This window comes from Gavia stellata, chromosome 9 (genome assembly GCF_030936135.1).
Source record: "Gavia stellata isolate bGavSte3 chromosome 9, bGavSte3.hap2, whole genome shotgun sequence".
In the NCBI taxonomy this organism is placed as follows: Eukaryota; Metazoa; Chordata; class Aves; order Gaviiformes; family Gaviidae; genus Gavia; species Gavia stellata.
In genome coordinates, this window is record NC_082602.1 from 23,454,785 (window position 1) to 23,481,302 (window position 26,518).

At 34.9% G+C, this 26,518-nt stretch overlaps 1 protein-coding gene across 2 annotated transcripts in view; it reads left to right on the forward strand.

The window, feature by feature from the left end:
• CPEB3 (cytoplasmic polyadenylation element binding protein 3) overlaps nt 1–26,518 on the forward strand; it is a 96,043-nt gene that overhangs the window by 27,010 nt on the left and 42,515 nt on the right. The window contains exons 3-4 of one of the 2 annotated variants that reach the window (XM_059821242.1): nt 4,136–4,295; nt 16,476–16,532. In XM_059821242.1, the coding sequence (XP_059677225.1) occupies nt 4,136–4,295; nt 16,476–16,532 (217 nt within the window). The remainder of the gene's footprint in view (nt 1–4,135; nt 4,296–16,475; nt 16,533–26,518) is intronic. The other variant, XM_059821243.1, reaches the window with a different exon arrangement.

Genomic DNA, 26,518 nt, shown 5'->3' on the forward strand with positions numbered 1-26,518 from the left:
AGGTAATGTGAAGTAAAGTTTGTTTCATAATTAAGATAACCTTTACCTTTAAGAATGTCTTTTCCCCTCCTGGAATTTCCTGAAACAGTGATTACACCTCACTCATCTCCTGGAATAAGAAACACAGGCATCTGTCCTAGAGATAAACAGACTTCTTCAAAGCACTGTTTTGATTCATTCCTGGAGCTGGGTCATTATGCGTATTGGATGGAGACTGGAGACCTCTGAAAAATTATTCTGGTTGTGTAATTAATGACTAGCATAATACATATGCACAAAAGTGTAAAATACATATTATTGTATTTTGTCGGGTTTAGTTTCTTGACTCTGAAGTTATTTTTTTGGCAAAGTTACTCTTTTTTTTTTAAATTAACAGACAGATTATAGACACTGTATTTTGTGATATTTTTAATCAGCCTTACAAGTAAGATATTTAAAGGTAGAAAGTTGAGACCCACCTTCAACTGGAGGTCCATTTCACTTTGTGATCCTTCAAAATCTGATCTTGCATACATATTTGTAATTTTTCACTATCCTTAACATATACACTTTGAGGAAGTCTATGTCATGGATGAATGTATAGATAACAACCAAGGGCTGGGATTTAAAGTTCTGGGACCCATATCTTCTCTTAAGAGTTGCTATTACTAAGCTGTTTTTCTTTCTTTCAAGACTAGACTATTGTAAGAACTGAAATATGCTGCCGTATACACTAGAAGCTAACAAGGAAGGAGCTGCTGTCTCTACACAGCAAAAGTACAATCCAACATGGGCAGACTGAACTTAGCCTTTTGCTGGCTTAATGATTGCTGTGTAGCCAAAGGCAGTGCCTTGTAGCTGGATATTTCTCTTTTATCCATAAGGTAGTTTATTTAAGTAGGTCTTAGGATCTTTGTCTTCTCTAGAAGATCCCAGCAGATTTTCCAGACTTGCTGGATTTTCAAACTGATTTTCCAAGTTTTTTATTCTGCTTTTGTCATTCTGCAGTTTATATTTTGATTTCCATTCACGGTCCTAGTCCCAGAACTTCATTGCAAAGTTCTCATGTGCTACTAAAGACCTTTTCTGTTGTTGGGATTGTTTGGCAGTAGATCGGTAGTCTGTGGAAACAATGGAAAAGGCAAATCCGGGAGATGGAACAGTATCAGTTCACAAAACCAGGAGAACCTGTTCATGCTGAGAAATGAGGAAACATCATCCTGTGCATGTGTGTACAGAAGCAGCAGGCTTCTTGGAAGAAATTGCTGAATTTAGGAAACAGTCTTCAAATCTGCTGAGTACAAATGAGTTACTACTGAAATTAAAACTACTAAGAAAGTAGCCCTTTTACTAGGAGCTAGAATGTTAGCCCTGACTTGTTTGTTTTATCACCCACACTACAAAATCTGTAGTCAGCATGCGTTATACTTACGCACATGCCACAACATACTCATAAAAGTCTGTTGTGTCTAAATTTCCTTTACTTGATTTAGCTTGCTCAAGTATTATAGTGGGAAGTGTTATAATTGCCTAGGTAAAGGGTTTTGATTAAATTGATTTTCCTGTGTCCAATGTAGGTCTAATTTCATCTTGAAAATACATTGCAGGTTTGTATGCCTCTTAAAAGGTTAGAAAGATCCTACATTCTAGGAAACCTGCCTTGTATAGCCTTGCCTTTGATGCTACAATTCTTTTCTCCCCTTTTTTCACGCGTGTCCATGTGCACAACTCCTTGGGAAGTTTTAGAACAAAATAGGACCTGCAAGGGATTTGCTGCTATAGTAGCATACTTAAAATATAACATACATATGTTAATAAAGGACAATTAAATTTAATTCATAGGCTGTGTCCTCTTCTGAACTCACTCCTTCCGGCCTCTAAGACTGTAATCTCAGGAATGTTTAAAGCTGGAATAAACTGTGATTGTGGCAAAAGCAGCAGTCCTGCCCTTTTGCTCTCCTGCCAGTGTTGGTTTTGCCAGCTCAGCTCTGCTACAGCTTTATAGTAAACTAGATCAGAGGACTGATCTGACCGAAAAATACTTCCCCACCCCTATTTAGGAGATAAGCTGTATGTTTACTTTCATAATTTCTCTTCAAAAAGATGCCATAGTTCAGTACTGTAACACTTGACCTCCTTATATATTCACAGTACAGCTATTTAAAAGGTATTTAAAAAAAACAAATAGAAAAAGACAGCTAAAATTCTTGCTTAGAGGGAATAACATAGATCCTGTTTAATCAAGTTACTAATATATCACAAGAATGGGATTTTTTTTTTACATCCAAGTAACACTTCTCCTTTTCAATCTAGCCTTCCATTTCTTTTAAGAAAGTGAGTATGAAATAAAACGAACTCTTCTGTCCTACTACATACTACCAAGCAGTTGGTTGTTTTAACCAAAATAAAGTTTTCTGTTAGGAAAAACAATTACCTCAGGGTTTTGGGGTTTTTGTTTGGGTTTTTTTTTTTCCAAGCTCTATTTTAGATTTTGTGGGCATAAGTTTTATTTTATATTCCATATATATTGATCCACTTAGGTGAACAAGCACTCTTCTAAATATAGTATACAAATGTTGGCATTCTAAGCAGCTGTAGAAGACATAAAAGTTGTCAACAATGAAAATTGAAAATCAGTGAGCTCATTGGAACTTTGGTGCTTAGTACAGCTTCTAACAGAAATCAGGTGTTATTCTTTCGACATCATGTTTGACTGCCAAAAAATGCTCAATAGGTGAAACCGATGTGTGAAGAATGCTTGTAGAAAATACAAAATTAGCACGTTGGGGAAGGGAAGTTGGGTCTTCAGTGTACAGTAGGCAGACTGTGAGAACATGAGATTTTTGGCAGTTGGAAGATCTGTATTTCAGAGCTTTCTGTAACAGCAAACCTTTAATAACGTGTATTTATTCGAATTCCAGAACAGGAATATTAAAAGAAAGCTTAATTATACCAGTGAACTCATTCTCTTGTTTAGTTTTATTTAGAGATAACCTAAGAAAAAGAGGGTTCAAGAGAAATAATACTTAAAAGACAAAACTTGTGTTACATTTTCTATGGATACTGCTGCTTTTTGACTAAGGATTTTAAATTTTATTGTTTCAAGCAAGAAGATTATCTTGTAGTAACCAGCATGTGGAAAACATTGTTCCAGGAATTTAGGGGGCATATTACAATGAAGGTTTCAGTTTGCACATTAGAATGTTATACCACTCTTTATTAATTGTAGCATAATATAGTGTACAAAGAAAAACTGCTATCTTTTACATACTTGTGCTTTACTTCTTTAAATGATAGTGATGAGAATAAGAAAATTAATGTTTTTTAGAAACTGTCTGACTACAACAGAGGGACTGTTCTGTTATGCTGTCCCATTGCATGCAGTACTCTAGATACATGGGCATGGGTAGATTGTTTCCTCCATAAGACTGTTCCTGAACTTTGAAACTGGTTATTTTAATAAGCCTGCTAAAGTTTGTTTGTGGGTTTTTGATTTTTTTCCCTTATTTAAAAAACAGAAGCTGAACTACAGCAAATTAAAAATGAAAAATTCAAACAATACAAATGAACCCTTGCTCAGGTTTTTGAGTGCCCTAGTCTGAAAGTGTTGCATATCTTATCTTGCTTTTTGTCTTGTCTTGCATCTAGTGTACTTTCCTTACACCTGTGAGATTCATGTTAGACATTTGAAGAATTACTTGTTACTTTCTGGAACAAATGTGCCTGCTAGCGTCTTGAGCATTGCTTGCTTCTGCTCTGATGTTAAGGTAGCACAGTGACAGAAGACAGATGATGAAGCTGTAAAACAAAAACTGAACTCTGAAACAATTTCACTTCTCCAGTGTAAACATGAATATTGCTTTATTTGCAGTTCTTATTATAATTTTTAGAATTAACTGGTTTTTGTATATATATTTTTAGAAGTATTAAAAAGCCTCTCTGCATAGCTGTACTGGTGACAGCAGCAGTTGCAAAATGAAGGGTATCATTTTAACAATTGCAGGCTTATATTTATAAATTTTTTTGTAATATAAAAAGTTCTATCAAGAAAAAGTGTAGAATTGGATGCTGGAGTTTTATAAAATAAGAAATGTGTCTGTGTTAGAAAATAATTTTTCTTATAACAGTCTTTCTTTCTCTTTTTTTTTTCTTCTAGGACCGGAATAGGCCCTATGACACTTTTAACTTGCACTCTTTGGAAAATTCCTTAATGGATATGATAAGGACTGATCATGAGCCTCTGAAAGGTAAACACTACCCTCCCAGTGGCCCACCAATGAGTTTCGCTGATATAATGTGGAGGAATCATTTTACAGGTTAGGAATATTCATATGTCCATGCTTGCTTGGTGTTTAAACAAAAATCAGCTTTTCAGTATTGCTGTAAACTTCTTGCTAATGAATGAGTTGTCAGTTATGTAAAACTTCTGTTTTGCCATCTTAAGATAATCATCTCTACTGTAGGAAGATAAGGTGAAATGTGTAATAATTTACTGTAAGTGCACAATCATGGTATTATCGAACTGGCATTTCCGAAACTTGGTTTTGTGTATCGGCAAATTGCACAGTTGGGTCTCCTGTTGCAGTCACTCAATTCAGAAAATGTGTAGTGCAACTGGGGTCCAATTCTTATGTTCAACATCTTATTCAAAGTTAATACTACTCTTATTTTTGGATCATCAGCTAATATACTGGGTTCTAAACCAGCCACCATATCAAGCTTATGCTCTACAAGTTGTTTCAGGTTTTTTTGAAAAAAAAGTATCTTAATTTGGATTTCAGATTGTTAGGATGAGCCAAAAGCTATTAGCTGTTGTTAAGTGCTGGGAAAGTTTTGATTATTTATGCTACTAAACTGTGTTTGTTCTACCAGGTGTAGCATTGGAGATGAAATAATTTCTAATACCTAGCTGATACTGAACAGTGAAAGGTTGTGGCAGCATTTCAATTAATAAATATTCCTGATCGACCTGCACATTCCTTGATCTTAATCTTTCTTTGGTGAAGTTTAAAAATAGGTACACATTCTTGCTCACATGCATTCTTGCTGACTTTGAAGACTGAAGCTAATAGTAAGCCATATACAAAGGAAGTATTGAGCTAGAAATGATTCCCAAACTCTAAGAAATCAGGACACTGGAGCTGATAGAGACAAAATTTAGTTGTGTATGGCACTTCCTATGCTAATGCTTATATACATACTTTTCTGTTGTTACGACTACCTCCTTCACTCCCCTCCCCGTTTATATATTACATGTGGAAAAATATTTTTTTTCTTGGTCTAAGGTCTTGTGCCTTTTTCACCATCTTTCTTGGAACAGAGTTTTTTTACAACCATACCAAACTGGTTTCTGTACTCTCAGCTCTTTTAACCTGTGCTTTCCACTATTATCTTGAAATTTGCTGCACTGTAGCCTTCATGTGTCTTTAACCATTATTCAGCTGTCTAAAATGGCAAGAAATACTGTCTCATATCTATTCTGATCATAGTCCTCCAAAATAAGTGTTAACCAAAAAACAAGCTCAACAAAATCGAGATTTCTGCTGGATATACATTTCATGTGGCTGGTATTAAAAGAAAAAGAGAAATCAAAATTGTTAGTAAGTAGATTGAAGTATTTATTGTATTGTATTAAACATATTATAATATAGCTAAAACTCCATGTTTTTAAAGAAACTGAGCGTGGGAAAAAAGAGAAAGATTGGATTAGAAATTCTGTTTCTCTAGAAAAAGACTTTAACATCATGTAAGTGCAATTTTGCTTATACTTTCATTATTGTCTCTTTATAACCACTTAAAAATGGGTTTTGATCAGAATATTAGCACATAAAATAATAATGGCTACAAATCTTTAATTCTTTCATGTTGTTGGTTCATTCTGTCAAGAATAGTTTCCAACACTCAGCTGAGCTAGTCTATATAAGTGTTGCAAGTGGCATATTCCACAGCTGTACCTGAGTGTCATAACCCTATTTAATGTTGGTGTTTTGCATGAGGTAGAAACGAAATTCTTGGTTTCATTAAGCAGCTTCATGCTTTTCAAGAAAAGTATCCTTTCCAAAACAAACTTAGTATTTTCGTCTCTACTAGGTTATCAATTTATGTAGGAGACTGACTAGTTTAAATGGACATTTGAAAGCAGTAGGAACTGTTTCCTTCTGCTCAAAAAGTAAAACCAGAGAGTTGGGTATTAATTGTAAAGTTTGAGTTGATCTTTTCCATTTGCCAGTGGGACTGTTAGCTTTACTTTTTCGCTAACAAACATTTCTGTCACTTACTGGATGTGCTCTTTCTACCTATCTCATTTTCTCACTCATTGCTGCTCACCTGTTCTGGCCTTCCTGCCTCGTTACTTAGCTCTCTTCCAGCTTCCAGTCCAGTGTCTTGTTTACTATTAGTTATCTCTCTCTGTCTCAGCCCAGCTGTTTTTTTTCCCATTGATATAGTTAATTCCCTGTCTTGCTTTCTTTTCCTCCTCCCTCTAACTACGGGGCTTAGTACTTTGCTAACTTCCAGCCTTGGCTTGACCTAGCGTGCACTTTCCTCTGCTCCTGTTTTCACACTCCGCAGCATGACTGGCAATATTCGTAGGAGTGGTTGTTTCAGAACACGTTCATTCTCCCTTCCAAGAAGCGTTGTCTTCCTCTGTGTTAAACAGATCTGTGTTACTATTTTAACTGAATCCTTTTAATGAAAACCTAACTATTTTTCTGCAAACATTGATCCACTCCTCAAATCACTTTCCTATTGCATTTTCGTTGCTGCCTTTTCCGTGAAAATTGGTCTTGTACCTCCAACTTTCTGCTTTTCCTCTACCAAAGATGCAGAAGGTTTTCAACTGTTGTCCTTCTCTGCACCTTCCTCAGATTTCACTTAATCTTGTCTTCTAAACTCACCTGCTTTTTTCTTATTTATTCCCCTCTCCTCTGGCTCTCCCCCTTAAAGTAGCAGCACATTTTAGTCTGTAATCACCTTGAGAAAGTATGTGATCAACTCTGCTTGCTTTTGCTTGTTTCCTAAGTCATTGTCGCATTTTCACTTATTTTCACCTTGAAGCTTTTTGAATATACTGGTTATGTACTTCAGCTTGGTTTTTCAGTTCCTTGTAGACATTCCTGTGTGAATGCCTCTTGTGCAAAATTTCAACTACTCTTTCTGGAATCTTATTAACTTAACCAAATTTCAGAGCTACTTCCTCTTCATTTTACCTCTTCTGTCTTTCATAGTAAACTGGGTGTGTTTTTCCCGTTTAAGTCTTCCCTTCCTCTGGCATCTGTGACTGTCCTCTTTTAGGTTTTGTGCAGCTTTTTCTAGTGTAGATAGAGAAAGTAAAACAACCACAAAAATCCCAGTTTAAAAAACAAACAAAGAAAAACAATGAGATGGCTTTCAAATGACTTTTTAATTGTTCACCTTTTGGTAAATGAGCCTTGTTTTCTCAATTATAGCTAACAGCGCTTACATGTTAGTTGGCCTTATATTTACTATCCAGATTCTTAAACGGAAAGAGTGAAAAGATGAGTACCAAAAGCCTCTGATTTTGAAAACACAAAGATTTACTTCTAGCAAAGCTCTACATGTCTTGGAGCCTCCAATGCATGTTACAAAGCCAGTGCAGCTATTTCAGGATCGTTTCAGCCTGCCACTGGCAACAAAGTCTTCAGCAAATACGTATTTTCCGAAGTACTGCCTGTGTATGTATTCCTTAGTAAAGTATTGCAGGTGGTTTATCTGAAGTTTGAAACTTTGCTTGGAACATAGCCCCTCTTGGCATGTGTGCCCCCTCACATCCCAGCAGATATTTGAAGCAAAAAATAATTATCTTGGATATAGAACAAGAAGTCTAGGTTAGAATGTGGATGGGAGGGTTAACCATAAAATACTCTGATGTGAAAACCAAATTGAAATGGTTCTGGGATATCTTCTTCTCATTTTGGGGTATAAGTTCCTCATGCTCTGCATTGTTCAGTGGAGGTAGGGAAGAAGCTCAGGGGTGAGAAAGGAGGAGTCTATCCTCTTGTTTGTAGTAGTTGACACTTCATACCTTCTCTGAATCTGAGCTATGATTGGACTTTGTCCTGCAGGCCATGGAAATTGATTTTATTTCAAGGTCACCGAAGCAGGTCACTTTTTTTAAAGCATGATCCAGTTGGCTTTGAGAGAGGGCATGTGATTAAGTGACTTTTTCTGAGGGGTGTTGCTTTCAAGTGTGGAACAAGAGAAAGGCTGAAGGATTGTTAGTGCAGCAGAAACTAACATCCTCAGACTTGCAATATTGAATTACTTACATTGAGCGACTGCTAACTCAGTCTGATTGGCAGGCTGGCTTGGTGCTCTTCAGCTAGGAGAGCTAGGGTCACTTAGTTGTTTTTGGGTGTTTCTTGCTGTAAGAGAGATTTGATACCTAGCTCTGTGGTTTCTGGATTTAGATACATCTAATTACCAGCTTATCCATCTATGTTGCATTTTACCTTCAGCCCAGTTCTGGGAGAAGGTGTTCAGTGTCAGCTCTTATTCTGATCAGTCTAAAACTGATTTCTTTTTCTCAGCTTTTTCTACCAGATAGGGGTACCCTGCTGTAGGTTCCTGCCTTTCTGTCCTTGAAGTCTGGGAACTGCGTAACTTTACAAATTGTTTGCCGTTTTCATGCTTTGAGATCTAAAGAATGTAAACTCGTTAAAAAGGAAGTCGCCTTTTCTTTTCTCCCAAGACAGTTAGGCAGACTTCCTTACCTGCTTTCTCTGCCGTCAAGACCAGCTTCAACATTTTTCTTCTCTTTCAGTCGATACTTGTAAATCCTTTTCTCCTTTCAAAAAGGAGGAAAAAAGTACAGTAAATGAATTGTTAAGCTTCTTCTAGTTAAAGGCAAATTACTGTGTATGGCCAAGGGTATCTGGTTGTTCCCTGTGTCAGTCATAACCAGGCCTATATGACAGAAGTATGCAATATTTTTCTAAGATGTTTTTCCTGAACTGTCTTATTTTCTGAGTTGCTAATAAAATATATTATATGCTACAAAAACATGGGAGAGAGTTTTGCTTTAACGAGGAAAGGATATATTTGCAGTATTTTATAACCTGTTGGTATTTACCTACTGCTTCTACCTAATGCTGTAAGGCAAAACTGAATTTATCAGAATAGCTATGAGTAGATGCTACTTATTACTGACCAAAACATTTCTTTCCGACATCAAAGTGTCTCCTGTCTATGGTGTAATATGTCACTGTTGCAATATGTTTATCCGTGTCAAGCTATTGCATTACAACACAAACAGAGGCATTCTGATCTATAAAAATATTTTGATCAGTAGTAACTAGCAGCTGCCTTTGTTCTATTTTTAAATAATTAAATAAAATATTTCAGCTGTGTTAGATCATATGCTATGCACATGTGCTACTGACAGGTCATGAAACTGAATCAAAATATAAAATTGAGGAGAGAAATCGTGTCCCTTTGAAATATTTATTTTAAATTTACTGTTACAGTAGATAACTAATATTTGGGTTTTACTCTAAATCAGAACGGAAACAAACTTTGTAATGTGCAAATCCTCAACTAACAAAAATTCTGGGGTTTTTATAAAGTATCAGTGTGACACATCTTCAAGTATAAGTATTTGGAGACAACACATGTACAAGGAGAATTTCAAGAGTAGGCTCTATTAAAACTAATTTTAATGGATATCATCCTGTAGAAGGATACATAAAATATGTGCTGATAATGTCATAATATTTCAGTAGAATGTATGTGCCTCCTGACTAGCTGGGCATTTGTTGTTCTGAGATTGTATGAGACTTTGAATACAAATGTACAACAGTTCAGAGGTAGAAACAGCATCTGCGGGAAAACTTTTTATCTTGATTTTCAATACTTAATATGAATGACACCCATATATTTGCACAACAGAAAACTGAAGTTACTGGGCTTACTGCTTTTTAACTATTGTAAAGACTGTATCAGGTCACATGAAAACTAAGTAAAATTTAAAATTTCCTGTTTACATTTAACTATGTTGTTTATGAGGCTTGACAGCAGTGTTTGAAGATTATATGCAACTTAGACAATATTGTAATACATATAGAATGGACCTTTACTTTTCCATCTTCCAGTTAACTTCAATGCATGGCACCAGATTTTGTTCAGCTCTAATTGTTCATACGCTTTTCGTAAGCAAAGCAGTAAGTTTGCCACATGACCTGAGAAAAGTGAAGGTGAATAGATCGTATTTGTGTTTGCAGTCAGCAGCTGAAAACAAAGGTTGTGCAAATAGAACAAATGTTGTCATCTCAGTCCTAGAAATGGTGCCACCCAGTCAGAGCTTTTTGCAACACGTTCATTAGAAAAAAGTGCACTGTAACAGTGCTTCTCAAAATCTCGATGCTCATTAGACACCTTTCTGTAAATGCAAATGAAAACCAGAGTGAGCAGACAGATGTGTTTGCACAGCTATTTGTGTATAAAATTAGGCCACTCAAGTTAATCCTTTTAAAGGAAACATGCTCTGTTTCCTTTCCATTTGAAACTCTGCTTATTTAAGAAAATCCTCTTTAATACTTTTTTTTCAGTACAGAAAATGACCATTAAATGGTTCACATTTCTTAAATTAAAATAAGTGCTTTCTTCAGTGATCCTGTAGTATGATCATACTTCCTAATTTGCTGCTGGCATCCAGCATGTCCTTTTCTTTGACCTGCTGAATCTGTTTTGGGCAGGATTGGTGGGTTTTTTTGTTTGCGTTGTTTAGTTTAAGGAGTGGTGATACAGATACCAATTTTTCCTTCGCTTTATTTCCATTTTTTCATTGTACTATTGAACACTGGCCTCACAGAGACCTAAAGCTCTTTTTCTTTTTTTCTTTTTTTCTCCCTTACTTCTCTACTGTTTTGAGGGTTTTGTATGTTTTAGCATAGATTGCTAATGGAAAATTCTGCTTTCATATTGGTTCATTTTATTCCTCCCAAACTCACCAATAAGAATACCAATATTCGTCTTTTGAGTACAGTTCTAGAACTACATGTAGAATGGCTATATGTGTACGTATACTTGTCTACTCCTTATAAGTAAAGCCAAATTTCTTCTTATATTCATCAGGTCTTGCTTTTAAAGTATATTTTGAAAGCATAACTGTTTTCAAGCTAAAAATGTTTGCGCTACTTAAATATATGCAAGACCTTTGTGTTTTATTGAAATGATGTAATTGACTTATGAAGAGTGCGTTTTGTTGTATATGCTGTTATATTTTATAGGTTGTTTTCTCTACTGATGGCATATATTTGTTTAGTCAGTGATAGGAAGATAGTATCAGCAAGCTTTATTACTGATATTTGTAGGTGATAATTATACACTTCTGTTCACGTTGCCACAATATGTATTTGCACAGTAAAAATATATATGTGTAAACACAGTAACAGTTCTTTGTATTTCCCTTCTGGCAAACAATAGTGGTTTTGTTCTGCTGAGTATGTTAATGTATAAAAGATACGTAAGTCCCAAGACGTTTAAATTATGGGTGTGACAAATGGCAGATAGACTTAAAAAAAAGGAGGGAGAGGGAAGGGAAAGAAAAAAGAAAAAAACCCAAACAAACATCTTCAGGCAGTTACCTTTTATTTTTATAATTCTTTATGCAGACCCTTGCTTACATAGTTCTTGGTTTTGAAATTGTTTTGGGCATGTATGTTGAGGTAGTGTAGCATCAGTTTCAGGTGTCTATTTTTGGGGGAAGAGGAGAGAGAATGGTCTGAGGTCTACTCAGGTAAAAATGATTAAAATTCTGACATATACACACATGCTTCATGCTTTTTGGCCATTTCTGAATCATGGAGCAAAAACTCATGGTTGAGCTGGGATATGGGAGTGTGTGTGGGGGGTGGTGTTAGGTTGTGCTGTAAACTAGACCGTCAAATACATATGGGTCAAAATAATCTTCTTGTTTCAGATGGTCTTGCTTAGATTTTTGCACTTTTCTGTGTCTAAACTTGGCTCTATCCCACTTGCTACCTGTCTGCCCAAATAACTATTGCTGGTTTGTAATGCCTTTTGTTGGCACTAACTTTGAAATCATTTGATAGAAGAGATAAGGATGATAAAGGAGGTATTATTACTAAGGAAGTATAGCAGACCTAGTCCTGTTGCCAGTTTCATTTGACCTTGCCACTGGAATCGCTAGTCATAACTTGTAACTGATATCAACAACAATCTTAAGAACTATGTGAGAGGAAGTTCTCATTCCCAGTAGGTTCAGGACAGGTCAAAAGCAGGCCAGCTTTGCTATTTTCTAGCAAATCTTATGCCAAACACCAGTTGCTGAATTGGTATAAGTGGTCAATCTTGGTAAAAGTCATAAGGTATAACAGTGCAAGAAGTTTTACTCAATATATAACCACTGAACATTGTTTCTTGGAATGTTGATTGCAACATGAAAATGAAAAGAATAGGTAACTGTAATCTTAAAAATCCTTCAGTGAGTAAGTGTTCATGTCCAGGAGCTGATCAGGATTTCACAAGTTCAAAAAAACATAGAGCACTTAGGAAGAGAAAATTAATAAAAAGAGAAAATTAATAAAAAAAGAAAATTAATTCAGAAATCTCCTAAAGCAAAAACAGTAGTTATAGATCTGGAACTGGTTAATCACTGGTGTTTGTTTTAGACATGAGAAAATAATGGTAATACCAGCACATATATACAAAGATGAAATAAAAGATTGGTTTTACATTTAGTTGTAAACAGATTGTGCGCATAAGCTTGAATATTAGCTAAAAATAGTGGATTTTAAAGTTGAGATTAAGGGGACCACGATAGGCAAGTCTGGCACTAGGCACTGTCAAGAAACTGCAATAGTGGTAAAACTGTGCCTGATATCCAGGTTTGTTATTTCTGGAACAACATTCTTTCTCAAAACTGTTCATGTAACTTGAAATTATCTGGACAATTAAAAAAACCCAGATTATCTACTTGTGAAAGATTTAATAGAGAGATTCGTATGTGGGAAGGGTATAGTTCCTCAAGTTATTGGAAAGATTTCAGAATTGTTTCAAAATCATTACTCTTTTCTACAGGGAATGAGATGAAGTTAAATTCCATTTAACAGCATCTTATTTCCAATATAACACAGAAGAGAAGATGCACATATGTGAGATGGGCTCTCTGCCATGATGAGCGTGATATTGGACATGCAGCAGAGCACTTAGGCAGTCCAGCCAGAAGAGTGTCTCCAAATGCTGTTAGGAGAGAGAATTTAAGGAATTTAATGACATACGATACACAGAAGAGCAGCCTGGGCTATACAAGAATCATGAAACCCTCGTTTATACTCTGAAATGTTTAAAGAGCAAAAAGTATACAACTGGATTATTTTTTTTTAAATTAGGAATTGAAAAGACTTACTTAAAAGAGTGATTATTGTTGCAGCCTAACTGCAGTAATATAAGTGTGTGTTATAAAAGCACATAATTGAAAATACACTCAGTAGATAGTTATGAAACCAAGACAGGCAAACTGAAAATGGCAGATGTACACTGAATACAAGTACTGGGGATGTTGTTACTGGGACGGTTCCTATTTATGACTGCAGTGAACTGCTTGAGTCCATAACTTCTGTGCTCTAACCTTTCTGCATTTCTGCTTATTGTGCTTAAGATTCTTGAAAAGTAGAAATTTCATCCGAATATTTATTTTTAAAACTGTAATTAGAAATATGTGCTTATATATGTGCTTCGTAAAGGACCAGGTAGCATACATGTGCTTTTCTTAAAATTGATTGTTTTCCAATAGTAATTTCTGTGTTTAATCCAAATATATAACTGCAGCAATGTTGAACTTTGAGGCCTTATTTTGAAAGGGTAAATGTAATACTTTCCTAGTACAAAGCAAAGGGATATATTAAATGTCATAATCCTTGAAAATACATATTCTAAATTACATTTCATGGTTTTACATTGCACCTTTAAATGAATAAATTTATAATTTCCTTTTTGTGCTCTCTTCTTGTTCCTTAGATAATTACGCAGTTTTGTAATCTGCGTATGGCCTCTTTTTTCCAATTGAATAATTTGCTTCAAACAACAAGATATTGGCCTCTTTTTTCAATTGAATAATTTGCTTCAAAGAACAAGATATTAAAATGTTGTAGCTAATATGAAAGGCTATATAATTATTGGTAACTACTCGTCTTATGATTGGCGAATTACCAGTCTGTTTTGAATGCTTTTAATACAGGTGTGTTTTGAAAGTGTTCCATTAATTTGTTTCTATAGAATTGCATTAGGGAACCTTTGAAGATGCACGGAATTATCCCACACTGTTGCTTAGCTCAGTGTGAGAACACGTCCTTCTGCTTGTGCTGCTCTGTATTTTCTGCTCCTCTTAAAAGATAGCTGACAAGAACTGTTTAAAAATAGCAGGCCAAGGGCAGGTGACAAAATGTCACACAAGCAGCACCTGGTCCAGTGACAGCCTGGAGGGAGTTAAAAAACAAACCCAGATGTCACAGATACAATTCTATTTCTGAAGCTGGTCAAACAGCAGAATTTCAGCTTCAGCAAAGGAAAAAAGAAGGGCCCGTGCAAGCATTATGCATTCAAATTTTACGCTATTTTTTTCATAGCCGTTCCCTTTTTTCAATTACAATTATAGATTATTATCTACACCTTTTCTCTTTACAAGTAATGCCTCTCATTAATATACTGTTAAGGAAAAGGGAATTAATGTCAATCTGGCAAGATTTCTGAAATATTTTAGCGCAAGCTTATACTAACTGAAATAATAGCAGCTTTAATGTTTCTGCAGTGCCAGATTAATGTGAAAATATGTATAGGAGAATTATGTCTGTAACTAGAAAATCTGAAGTAGTTAATGAAGATCTCTTTAAGAAGCTTTGCTCAAGGAGTTGGAAAGTAAAAATGGAAATTTTACTTACCTTCCTTCTGCCCCCACTTCTTTCTGGAGGTGCTGTTTGCTTCATAGTCTTATACTGGCAGCACTTTTTTCTAAAAGAATGAGAAAATTATGATGTGAAGAAAAAATACATTTGCTTTCTTAAACTGCTTGTGACAGTTTCAGAAGTGTATTGAAACCTCATGTTGCATCTGTTCAGAAAGAATATTAATTACAGCACAGTTTTTGTGACTAGAAATAGAAGGCTTTAACTTATTGATAGGAACTAAAAATGTTGGAGAAGACTGGCTTTAGATCTGCTTTGTCAAAGCTTATTTGTTAAAACTTGGTTTTGCAGAAGCATGGAAGAGAATTTACACTAGAGGAACTCAACGGTTATATTGGTTCTGCAGTATAGTGAGTGGGTCTTGAGCTCCCATATTTGAGTGCCAATGTAGTGAAGAAATGTAAACTGCCTGCTTCCTTAGCTCCCAAACTTAACCACAAATCTAGAGATACGGAGAGCATATGAAATGGATTACAACACTTGTAAGTAACTGAAGTTACTTACATTACTTAATTGAAATAAATTTTTATGTGGCTATAATGATCCTTTTATATCTTTTTCCAGACAAGGACTAATATCAATTACAGCTTTCAAATTTTTTCAGGGGCTTAAATTAAGAAAGTCCTGTTACAAAGTTTCTTCAAGTTTTTAATACTTCAGCTTAGTTAAATAGTATCTAAAACTAAAACTAATCTGAACAGTAGTAGTGTTGGCTCACTTCTTGCTTTGATGGTAAAAGTAGATTTCAGTGGACTAGGTCTCCTTTGAAACAAAGTAACCGTGTGTGAATTTGTTCCCACTTACAGTTCCTGAAGTCATCAGAGATCTTGTTAGGTCAACCTTTCAATTGTTAAATCTCACCTGAGAAAATTGGTACTATTTTGCATCTCTAGCTTCCTGGAAACTGGCACCAGCAGAGTTCATTTGAATTTCGTGGTGAACCTTCTGTATACGATGGTCTCATATTATGGGTCAAGAACAAATATTTTTCAAAGTACATATGACTGTACTCCATGAGAACAACGTTCTCTCCAAGCCAGTATCTTATCTCAAATAGTAAGCTATAGCAGATTCTTAGGGAAGGATAGAAAAACAGGGTAAGCGCTCTGTCTCCAACGATCTGTTAACTTGAGAGCTTCTGGTGTCACAGGTAGTACGGAAAATAGTGATTTATTTTTACCAATTAAGTGGAGTTTTTGTAATGCTGTACTCGTTATTTGAAGCCTACTGTCAAGGGCATAACTGCAGCAAGGTTGAACTTTGAGGCCTTATTTTGAAAGGGTAAACATAATACTTTCCTAGTACAAAGCAAAGGGATGTATTAAAAAATAATTATTTCATTATTTATTTTGTGATTTTCAGTATTTTAAGTACATAACACTAAAGGTACTACAGTGTTAAATATCTTAAATGTGTATTCTTGTGAAGTTGTCTTCAATAGATGGAAGATTCGGTTACCTGCGCTGTTCATCCCCTTTAGGAACTTTTCATATTAATAAATTTAATTCAGTTTTGAAATAAAAACATTAAAAATAGCTTTTATTTGCATTGCAGGGCGTATGGGAATAAACTTCCATCATCCAGGAACAGACAATATTATGGCTCTTAATAGTAAGTAGTTAGTACCTAATGACTAATATTATCATGTTGAATATTATTTCTTACATTTATTGTGTATGTAGCTGTACTGTAAAGTCAGATGTAAATATGTGTAATAATAATATTTGCATGGCAGTTTATATGCAATGATTTTCAGAAATCAATTATCTCTGATTTTATTGGTAGAATTGGTGATTCTTTATATTAGCTTTATAATAGCTTTATGTGTTCCACTGGAAGCTTCATAATGCCTGCTATAGATAATATTCCAAAACAGTCTCTGTTGTTCCCTCTTTTGTGGGTGTGTATGCGTGTTAAATCTGTAACTTCAACTTCTGATATCTCTTCAAACATATTTCTTCTTGTTGGGACAAGTTGTTACAAGTTTTGCACACAATTACATTGGCTGGTGGAGTTTACATTGTCAGTTTCCCTAAAACATCATGTAGACAGGACTGGAGAGAAAGTTTAGACATCTAAATGATGAGGAAATAGTGTGGGGCTGAACTTCACTGAAAGATTAATTATTTTGTTTGTGTTGGAAAATAAAAATAAATTTTAAAATTCCAGTCATGGATATATGCATTCAAAAAGCCTGCCAAAATGGATCTGGAAGCTCTAGAGACAGCCCTGTATCACGTAGTGGGGGAGGTGTGGGGTGATAGGCACCACCAGCATAATGTAGACCTGAACTATGCAAATCGAAGCATAGTTTTTGTCCCTGTAATCCTAAGAAACGCTAACTATTTTGAAATATCTGGTTTTGCTTAGAATGTTGTATTAGAGGTGTTAGGATTAATTTACTAACTTCTCTAAAATTATTTGCCTTTGCACTGTCTATATAAGTTACACTGTGTATAGTTGAAAACTGAAGTTTTTTTAGAGTCTTAAAATTAGATTGTTTTTGTGTAGTACCAAACAGAATTAAAAAATAATTTATAAATGAACTGAAAATTTGGAATAGACAAGATGCAAGGGTTTTAACATTTGGTTTTACATACAAGCTTTTGGAACCTGTAAACTTTGTGCTCTTTTTGTTAATTTTACACTGAGGTGATATTTTGCAGAGTTTCTGTTGTCATAGTTAGCATATGTGCCCCATTTTCTTATGGGCACATGAAATTATGGGAAATCACATAATTACCTGGGAGAAATGCTCCATTTAATTGAAGACTTTATTAAAAGGGGAAGCTGGTCACGTGGATGTGCATGTGTGTAAGTCCTACACAGTACTGTCTGCTGCTGTTTGACATGAATTCTGGTCTCAGAATGTATTTGTTGTTCTAACGTGGGCATTTCAATAAGCTGATTGCAATAGTAATATAAGTGTGAAGATGGGAGATTATGACTGAATTTTGAGTTATTTTTTAAAATTGACAGTTACTATGGAGTATATAGCAGTATTGCAAAAATCTCTATAAGACTTTGCAAGAAAGACAGGAATGAAAAACTGATACAAAAAGCTGTACTATGTATTGTACTATATCAAATCAGGATTGTTTCATTTTTGGACAACTCGTATACTAAATGGATGAATATATTCTATTCTGATTTCTGTCATTGCTAGATAAACTTTAAAAAAAAAATTGCTTTTTTAATGGAAATAATATTTAAGAAAATATTTCTTCCTCCCTGTCTAGCTCCTTTGAAATTTTTACAGCAGCTATATAATCTAATTATTTATAAAAAAATAATAATCCTTTACAGCTATAGTCCTGGTGTATGGCTAAAAGATTAGTATAGATAACTGAGGGACCTAAACAAAATATATTTATGCATTTAAAGTACTTAAAATACGATGGGTTTATTGAAATATTAACTGTTTACAGACTTACATAAACCTGGAATGATAAATATGAATTTTATGCATAATAGTAGTGATTGTTCTCTTGAATGAAATTCAATGCAAATGACAAGTCTGGATAAGTTCCTACATATTTTCCCTCCCCTGCATCTCATCATCTTCCCATTCTTTACTAGGTGAGGCCACACCATTTTTGGCCATTACTAAAAGCCCAGAAGCTAGAATTATTGTACTGTGAAACCTGTTGTTTTTTGCTCTTAAATCTTTAAGAGTTGAGAATAAAAGCAAGTATTCAAGTACATAAGCTTAAAAATCCCTTTCTGTGATTTAAATCCTCTTTTGTATGCAGCTAAAGCTGAGAAATTTAGAACTATGTAATTCCCATGTGATCCATTACCTTTGTCATGGGGAAATATACTAAGGAAAGTTAGTCCAAGAAGAAATATTCTTTCCTGTGCTGGAATGGTTGTGGTTTGGGTTTAAAAAAAATAAAATAAGTAAAATAAAATAAAAATTCCCAGAAGAGATTTCATCCCAGTAATTTTTTGAGCAATTTGGAGAACTTAGGTAACTTCTTTAAATCATAATACTTGTAATAGCTATATATAATTTCTGTGAAACCAAACACTGTCTGCTGAATCTGCAAATCCAGGCATCACATTCTATTTATAGTTGTTGCTACATAAGCATTTTTCTCTTTTCCTGCGAAGACACAGTAATAATCTTTAAGATTTATTACTCAAAGCTTAATTTCTCACTAACAGTGTGTGCAGTCTTTTGAAGCAGGAAGACAACATAGGCTCATGCCAACAGCAATGCAAAACTTCATGTGTTGTAGGGAGAGGGGAAGTTTTTTAAGGGGTCTTTGTCTCTTTAGCTCCTCCTCATCCTTTATGGCAACACTTTCAACTGTACTTCAGCTGGTATTCTTATTGATGACAGCCTTTTGAAACTAGGGATTTTCCTGACTGACTGTCTTGAGCTACTATCTGTAAATGTTGAAGGGGATTGTTTGGTTTGAGGGAAGGTGCTGCTTGCTTAGTTGGCAGGGCTTAGTGTAGGGCATACTGCATCATTGTGCAAAGCTATAAATTGTCATCATTATCTCAAACCACTGAGTTCTGAAATAATAAAATTAGTGAGAGAGAAGAGATTACTTTTAAATGCATAATTATTATGAAGCTCTTCTTGTCATTAATAGCATTATGCTTGTGTACATGCACAAACTGTTGCACATGCATATAAACACATTTATGTTGTAGAATTAGACTTCTATTGAGGAATGCAATGTTCAAATATTCAGAGAGATCTGAGCATAATCCTAAAGAGCATTTAAACAAAAGGAAGATGCAAATATTTAGATTTGAAACATTGTGCAAAGGGAAAAAGCTATAGATTTTATCTATACTAGCTCCACTTGAAATTTCTCTGACTGAAATAGTATTTTTAATCAAGTAGTGACATCTGTTTGTTAACTTTTTAATAATGTCACTCATACTGAGCTACACAGTAGACAATTTTAATAAACTTTAATCTACAGCACCTTATTAAATACAATTGATACTGTAATTTCTAGGGGGAAGGTCACATAAATGGAATTATCGATTTTATTTATGTAAATTCATGTATGAACTTAAAGAGAAACCATCTATTGATGATACTTTTACTAGATGTTTGCAATACTAATTAAAAGTTATGTTTACAATACTAAGCAAAGCCTGAAAATAAATTAATTTGCTTTGCCAAAATTAACTCAAGGGCGTCCTCCATCCCCTTCTCTTGCTAGTATTCACTCCCATTTGCAGTCATACATTTCTGCAGCCATTGCTTCAGTTTGGGGGACACTGGACATTCTTTTGAGTTAATATGTGCTCCTTTTTAATTAGCTATATAAATAGGACTAAATGATCAGCATGAATATACAGTCACCTATGTGCTAGGTAGTGAGCTATCTTTAATGCTTCTTGTGAGCTCCAGAAAGCTAACAGTAAACTTCAGTGGGAGAGAAGTATAGCAGGTGAAAAAGTGAGATGGGGAATAAACAAGGTTGTGTGATCTTTCTAAGGAAGCACTGAACTGTATTGCTGGGATTGCAAATGAACTTCTGTGAAATGAGTTTAGACTAAAGGTAGTTAAATCAACAAATGAGAAAAACCCCTTTGTGAAAAGCTGGAATTTTGTTTTCCCTAAAGCTCCTCTGTACAGTGACTTTGCACTGCTGTTGGGCTTCAAATGTTCCATCTGTTTCCAATGTTCATACTTGTCTGAGATGAAAATGTGTCATCTGTGAGGTCTAGTACTGTTTGCTCTCCATCTGACTGTCTTTTCTTCTTTTCATTAATGTCATTTAGTTCTGTTCGTTCTGAATAAAATAATTTGAAAAATACATTAAGGCAAGGGTTTGGGGTGCTGTTTTAGATGTTTGTGTAAATATTTTCTTTATGTTTTATTAATATAGATAATTATTATGTGGGGAAGTCATCATGCCATGACAGAAAGTGTAGTGGCAGCAAAACAATTTCATTTTTTATTCTCATGCTTCTATTGGTTTTAAAATTGCCTTATCTCCTTAAGACCTATTGTACTTGGCTCTTCCTATATTCTGGTGTATTGTTTTCAAACACATATAGTGTTTAGATATAACCAAGTTGCTGAAATAGCATTTTATATTTAAATCTTTGCCAATGCTATTGGTATACCTTGAAATGAACCACTCTGAATAGAAAGGTTATTGAATTATATTTGTCTTGCAAAATATTAGGTTGGCAGTTTAATAGCTATTAAAAACTTGGGTTTTGTAGGGATAATATTCTGGGAAAATGTGCAGCTAAATTTTGAGAGGCATCAGTCTCTTCTAATAGTTTGGTACCTGCCTTATAGGAATTTGCTGAGCTCTTTAGCCCAGTTGCCAAGTCGGGTTACTAATGCGTTATTAGCTTATTAACATATAAGGAATAATATAAAAGAATAAAAGACACTGAGAGAGCTACTAAGGTTTGCAAAACTAGACCTGATTTAATTGTGAAGAGATCAGAGTTTGTTTAACTGGAGGGAAAAAATGAATGATGTAAAGTGTGATATAGCAAAGGCAGCAGGGTTCATAAGAGTCCCAGAGTGTGCGAACTATCACTGTATACACAGCCTTGTTAAGTTTTTCTGAACCAGCTGTACAAGCAGTTAGTATTGATGCTGCCTGGAGGGCTGTGAGGCAGACTAGCTGGTATCTCAAAAGTCCCTTCTATACCTGTTCAATTAAAAAAAAAAGAAAAAGTTGGGGGGGAAAGGCAGGGGAGCAATAAAACATGCTTTTTCTTCTTTCTTCCCTTCAATTTTTTATATTAGCATCTGCAGTTTCTGAGATCTGATTTGGCTGTTACTGAAGGCAGTATCTCTTATCAGTGACTGCTAAAGTCTTTTTCTAGCAGAGGAAGATTTCTTAAATTTTCTTCCTTTTTATCCAACTTTGTAGTTCTTTACTACCTTCTTGTTTGTTTTTTTTTCCCCACCACTTTTCCTCCCTCATAACCTCACCGATGTGCTTTCCTTTCATCTGTGTGATCTTCTCTATTGTGGGTGAGTGCCATCTGTTTCTGCAGATTTTTAAGAACAAGATTTGCCAGGCTATTCCACAAGCATTATATATGTTGCTAGAAGAGATGAGGCTGCAGTCCAGAATTAGGTTTGATAGATTGGAAGCAATATGAAGGAAGTTCCTATCAGCCTGGCTGTTAGAAATGTGAGTTTTATCATTAATCTATTTTTCAAACTAAAACAAAGGAATGAACATAGATAAGCCTTACCTCCTGCACAGATGCTTGGCTGCTCAGTATGCCTAAGGAAGGAAGACCTAAGCTGTTTAAACAATAGTTTCAAATAGTATCAAATGCAGTTCACGTATTTGATCAAGTGTTTGAGGTCCAATGTTTGGGCTTTAACTGCATACAACTTGCACGTAGATTGTATTTTTCTGATGATGTGATTCAGTTGTATATGTATGTCAGCATACATTATGAGGGAGATTGTTGTAATGCTGGCATTGCTAGCATTGGAAAAAAGTAAACCAGAAGGGATTGTTGAAGCTAATGTCGCCAAATTATCGCAATGCCATCTGCATGTCCAGCCCATCTATTAGTGGAAATTGAGAACCACCTTTTGAACCACTCTTAGAAGAGCCGTTAGCTTAGATTCATCCCAATCCCAAAACCCAAATTATTTGGATTATATGTTTTCTTTCAAAGACCTCTTTAAAAAGACTGGAGGATAGAAGTCTTGTTCTTTGTGAACAGCTTTTCTAGCCATGGAAAAAGGGGAAGGAAAAGCATTATTTTCTTAAACAAGCTGTTCTGTTGCATTGCTAATCATGAAAAATAACCACTCAACTCTCAAATGCTGAAGTAAAAATAATTGCAAATGCTATCCCTGAAAAAGTGGGACGAGTGTTCTGCAAATAACAGATTATTATATAGAAAACTTTCTTTGGAAGCAGATAGATTTCTGTGCAAATGGCAAGGAACACAAAAGTTAATACAGTGAACCAAGTTTAATTCTTTATTCTCCCAAATGTAATTCTTATTTTTCCCCATACTTCTGTGCACGTGACTTAATGAGTTTTATCATGTCATGTTCATTTATCAGCTTGCTTCTTATCTAGATAAAATCCAGAAATTGATATTCAAGAAATAGTATTTTATATGCAGTAAATTCATGCTGGTTTTATTAAGCATTGGCCTCATTTTTATATGCAAGCTGTTCTTGTCAACTTTGACTCCTATTTTAGTTAGTGAAAATGCTGAATTTATTCTAAACTGCATTTATGTGCATATAATTTTTTTATGTTGAGTGCTACAAATCAAGTTACTCAAACTGCTTCCGCTTTAGCTACTGCCTTTCATATACCTCCAACTCCAACTGTATGAAAATCCACTTTTTAAATAGAACGCTCCTTACCTAGCTCTTACTCAGTGATATTCCCCCGACACTTTTTGACAGTTTGTTAGATAACCTTGACCATTCAGAGTAGCATGGACTGACAGAGTGATTCAAGAGGAAACTTTTGTTTTGTCTTGCTGGAATTGCAACTATGATTTTTCCACATGGGTAGTTTGAGACAGGTTGGTGAATGGTAGATACTTTTAAAATCATAAAGATGTAAATAAAGTTTATTTGTGTACACTGTAGCAAATGAATTGACTGAAATGAACAAAGTCAAGAAAGTTTCCCAAAGGAACTTTGAATATGTGGCCCAAAGTTTAAAAGAAGTCTAGTACTTTACAAAGATAAAATATTCATATGTCTCATCTCAGACTTTTATTATGACCCAAAGGAAATCTTCAAATCAGTTGATAGAAATTCTGACTATGTGGCATGCACTTCTTGCATCTGCGTTTCTTGTTATATGCACACAAATACTTGATCTCAGTCTGTGTATTTTAATGACATAAAAACAGAGTTCCTAGATTATTCTGTTCATTTGCTTTTTGTTACTTTAACTCACTGAAGAACTCTTTTTGCTAAAGGTGTGTGCTACAGAGATATTGTTATAGCAAAGATACGTTGCATAATTATACTTGATTCTATCACCTTGTCTCAGTTAATGAATTCATTTTCACTGGCATTGTAAATCACTTGTAAACTTCCAGATCTCCAAGAACTTCAGAGACCCACTATTCAAAAGAAAAAGCTTGACATATTTTCCTTTCTGATCTTAGAAAATTATGGGACAACTCATAGCGTCCTAAAGCAAGTGTTGTTCTGAATTGCTGACTGCTTCAAGATTACAAATGAGTTTTCCAAGTTAGAAATAAGATTCTGGGACCTTATAAAGCAAGGAGGTTCCCAGTTGTGTCAAATAAACTTTCCTTTAGGCCTTCTAGTTCCAAAATTTCAAATCTGGAAATGTCTACTCTTTTTTTATAGAGATAATGCTATGTTATGTCAATTTAAGAAGTGTCTTTAAGATTTCCTTGAAATGTGTATCTTTGATACTGTGGACATATTATTGCATGAACAAGATAAGTATCAACAATGAAGAAAGAATGTTTTTAAAAATACTTTCTATTAAGTTTTCCATAAAATGGGATAATACAAATAAATGGTGTCAATTATTTCTGTATTTGAAATCACCTTATCAGATTCACTTTTAGCTATGATATGGAAAGAGGGTATATATAGTTCTTTTGAGTTAATGTTTTATGAATTCATAAATTTATTATTCCTTGAAATGCTAACTATTTGATCCATACACAATGTGGAGATCCAATCCCATACTGTAATAAAGCAATGAAAAAAAAATCAGAAAAGAAGTCTCACTGAGATCAGATGTCAGTAATTTGTAAGTCAGTATTTTATTTGGCATATAAGATCTCATGGCTTAAACATTTTAGTTCATCTAAAATAAAATTTTTTAAGGGCTGTGCCTAACCAGTAAAGATTATTTTCATGGTCCAACATAATTTAATAACATTATAATAAATGTGTTTTCAGTTTCTTAATTTTACCGAGTTCTTCCAGTAAGGAGCATCATGCAGTCTTCAGACTTAGCACAAGTTAATCCTGTTCATACCTCTGCTGAAATCTGTGAAGAGGATCTTTCACAGCTTGTCAGTTTTATGTTGCTGTTAGAATCTGATTTAAAAAACAAGTCAACAAATTAATTTGGCAATTTTACCTCCTATATGAACATACTGGAAGCACATCAGCTTGTCTATAGACTTAAGTTATCAGATTTTTAATGAGGTTTGATGCATTTGAAAAGTTTCTCCAGAAAGTTTTCTCTCACAAGTTATTAATTAAGCCACAAGGAAGCTGCTGAAAGCTTTTGATCTGCTTGATGTAGGTGAACAATACTCAAGTTTCTATACAGAACATTTTTTTGATGGTAGTGATAGTAACATGTTGAATAAATATCAGTATGTGATTGATTGGCTTCATAAAAAAATATGTTTTAAGAAGGTGATTGTGTTTCAGGCAAGCTTGTTAATTGTTCTACCAACTTGCTCCCTTGTGTAGCTAGCTGTCTTCCCAGGGGAACATTTCCCCACAGTTTCTGACCTATAACAATTGAACCCTTAACTAGAGATTAAGCTGTTAGAGTGGATACTCATTGTTTCACATGACTAACACCTGTTGTCTCCAGGAGATCAAGTAAGGTGGTTTTTGTTTTTGCAAGTGTTTCTTAACTTCAAAGGCTTGATTCACAGGGATCTTGAACGATAAGTTACTATTACGCCTTCTTGCACCGATGTATTGTGTCAGCATTTAATTGAATCATGTCAGATGATACACGTTTCTAGGTTGAGCTTTTGTGTAGTCATCACTGATACCTATTTTTCCCAAGTGCCACTGATTTTTATTTTCTGTTGTCTTGTAACTGAAGTGCAGACTACAAGCCTTATATGAGTATAGCCAGCCCAGTTACAGAGTAGTAAACGAGGACAAACCCTAAAGCATGCATTGTTTTTTGTGGAAAATTGTTCTCATGGCTTTCCTATGGAATAATCCTATTCCATAGGAATAAATTAAGCCAGTGACAGCACGTAACTTTGGATTTTGGAAACTTTTTGTCTTTGCAGCCTTGGGTAAAGCTAATGAGGCTGATAATGAACAGCAGTTTCACTGCTCTATTTCAGTTTTCTCTATCCCCTTTGGAAGCTTAATTTTTTTTTTTTCGGTTAGCTATGCTCTTTCCTTATTTTGTATTACCAAAATAGCTAACTATTAGAATATAATTTTCTCTGGACCTTATAATTGTTCTGTCTCTACTGTGACTGTACTGAGTTACCAAGAGATTAAAGAAGCTGAAGTGCTTCAGTTTGGGGAGGAGAAGGCTGGAGGTGAATGTGATGGAGCCTTAAAAAAATCACAGGGGAATGCAGAACTGCTGTTCACTGTGTTACACAGAGCTAGAACTAACAGAGCAATTGGTAAATTTAAAACCCACAAAAGGAAGTGCTTCTGTAGTTTACTTTTGGAACTTGCTGCCATAGGAATTTGTGGAAGCAGGTAGTATCAGCAGGTTCAAAAAAGCATTAGACAAATTATTAACAAAAGGCGTTAAAGCAGGTATTAGAAGTAGGCAAGAGTGTGTCTCCTAACGTGTTTCATCCAGTGAATGCTAAGGTAATAGGAGGGAAACATATCACTGATAGTGGCCAGTCTAATATGCTCTTTCGAGCGTAACTGTTGAAGACTGACT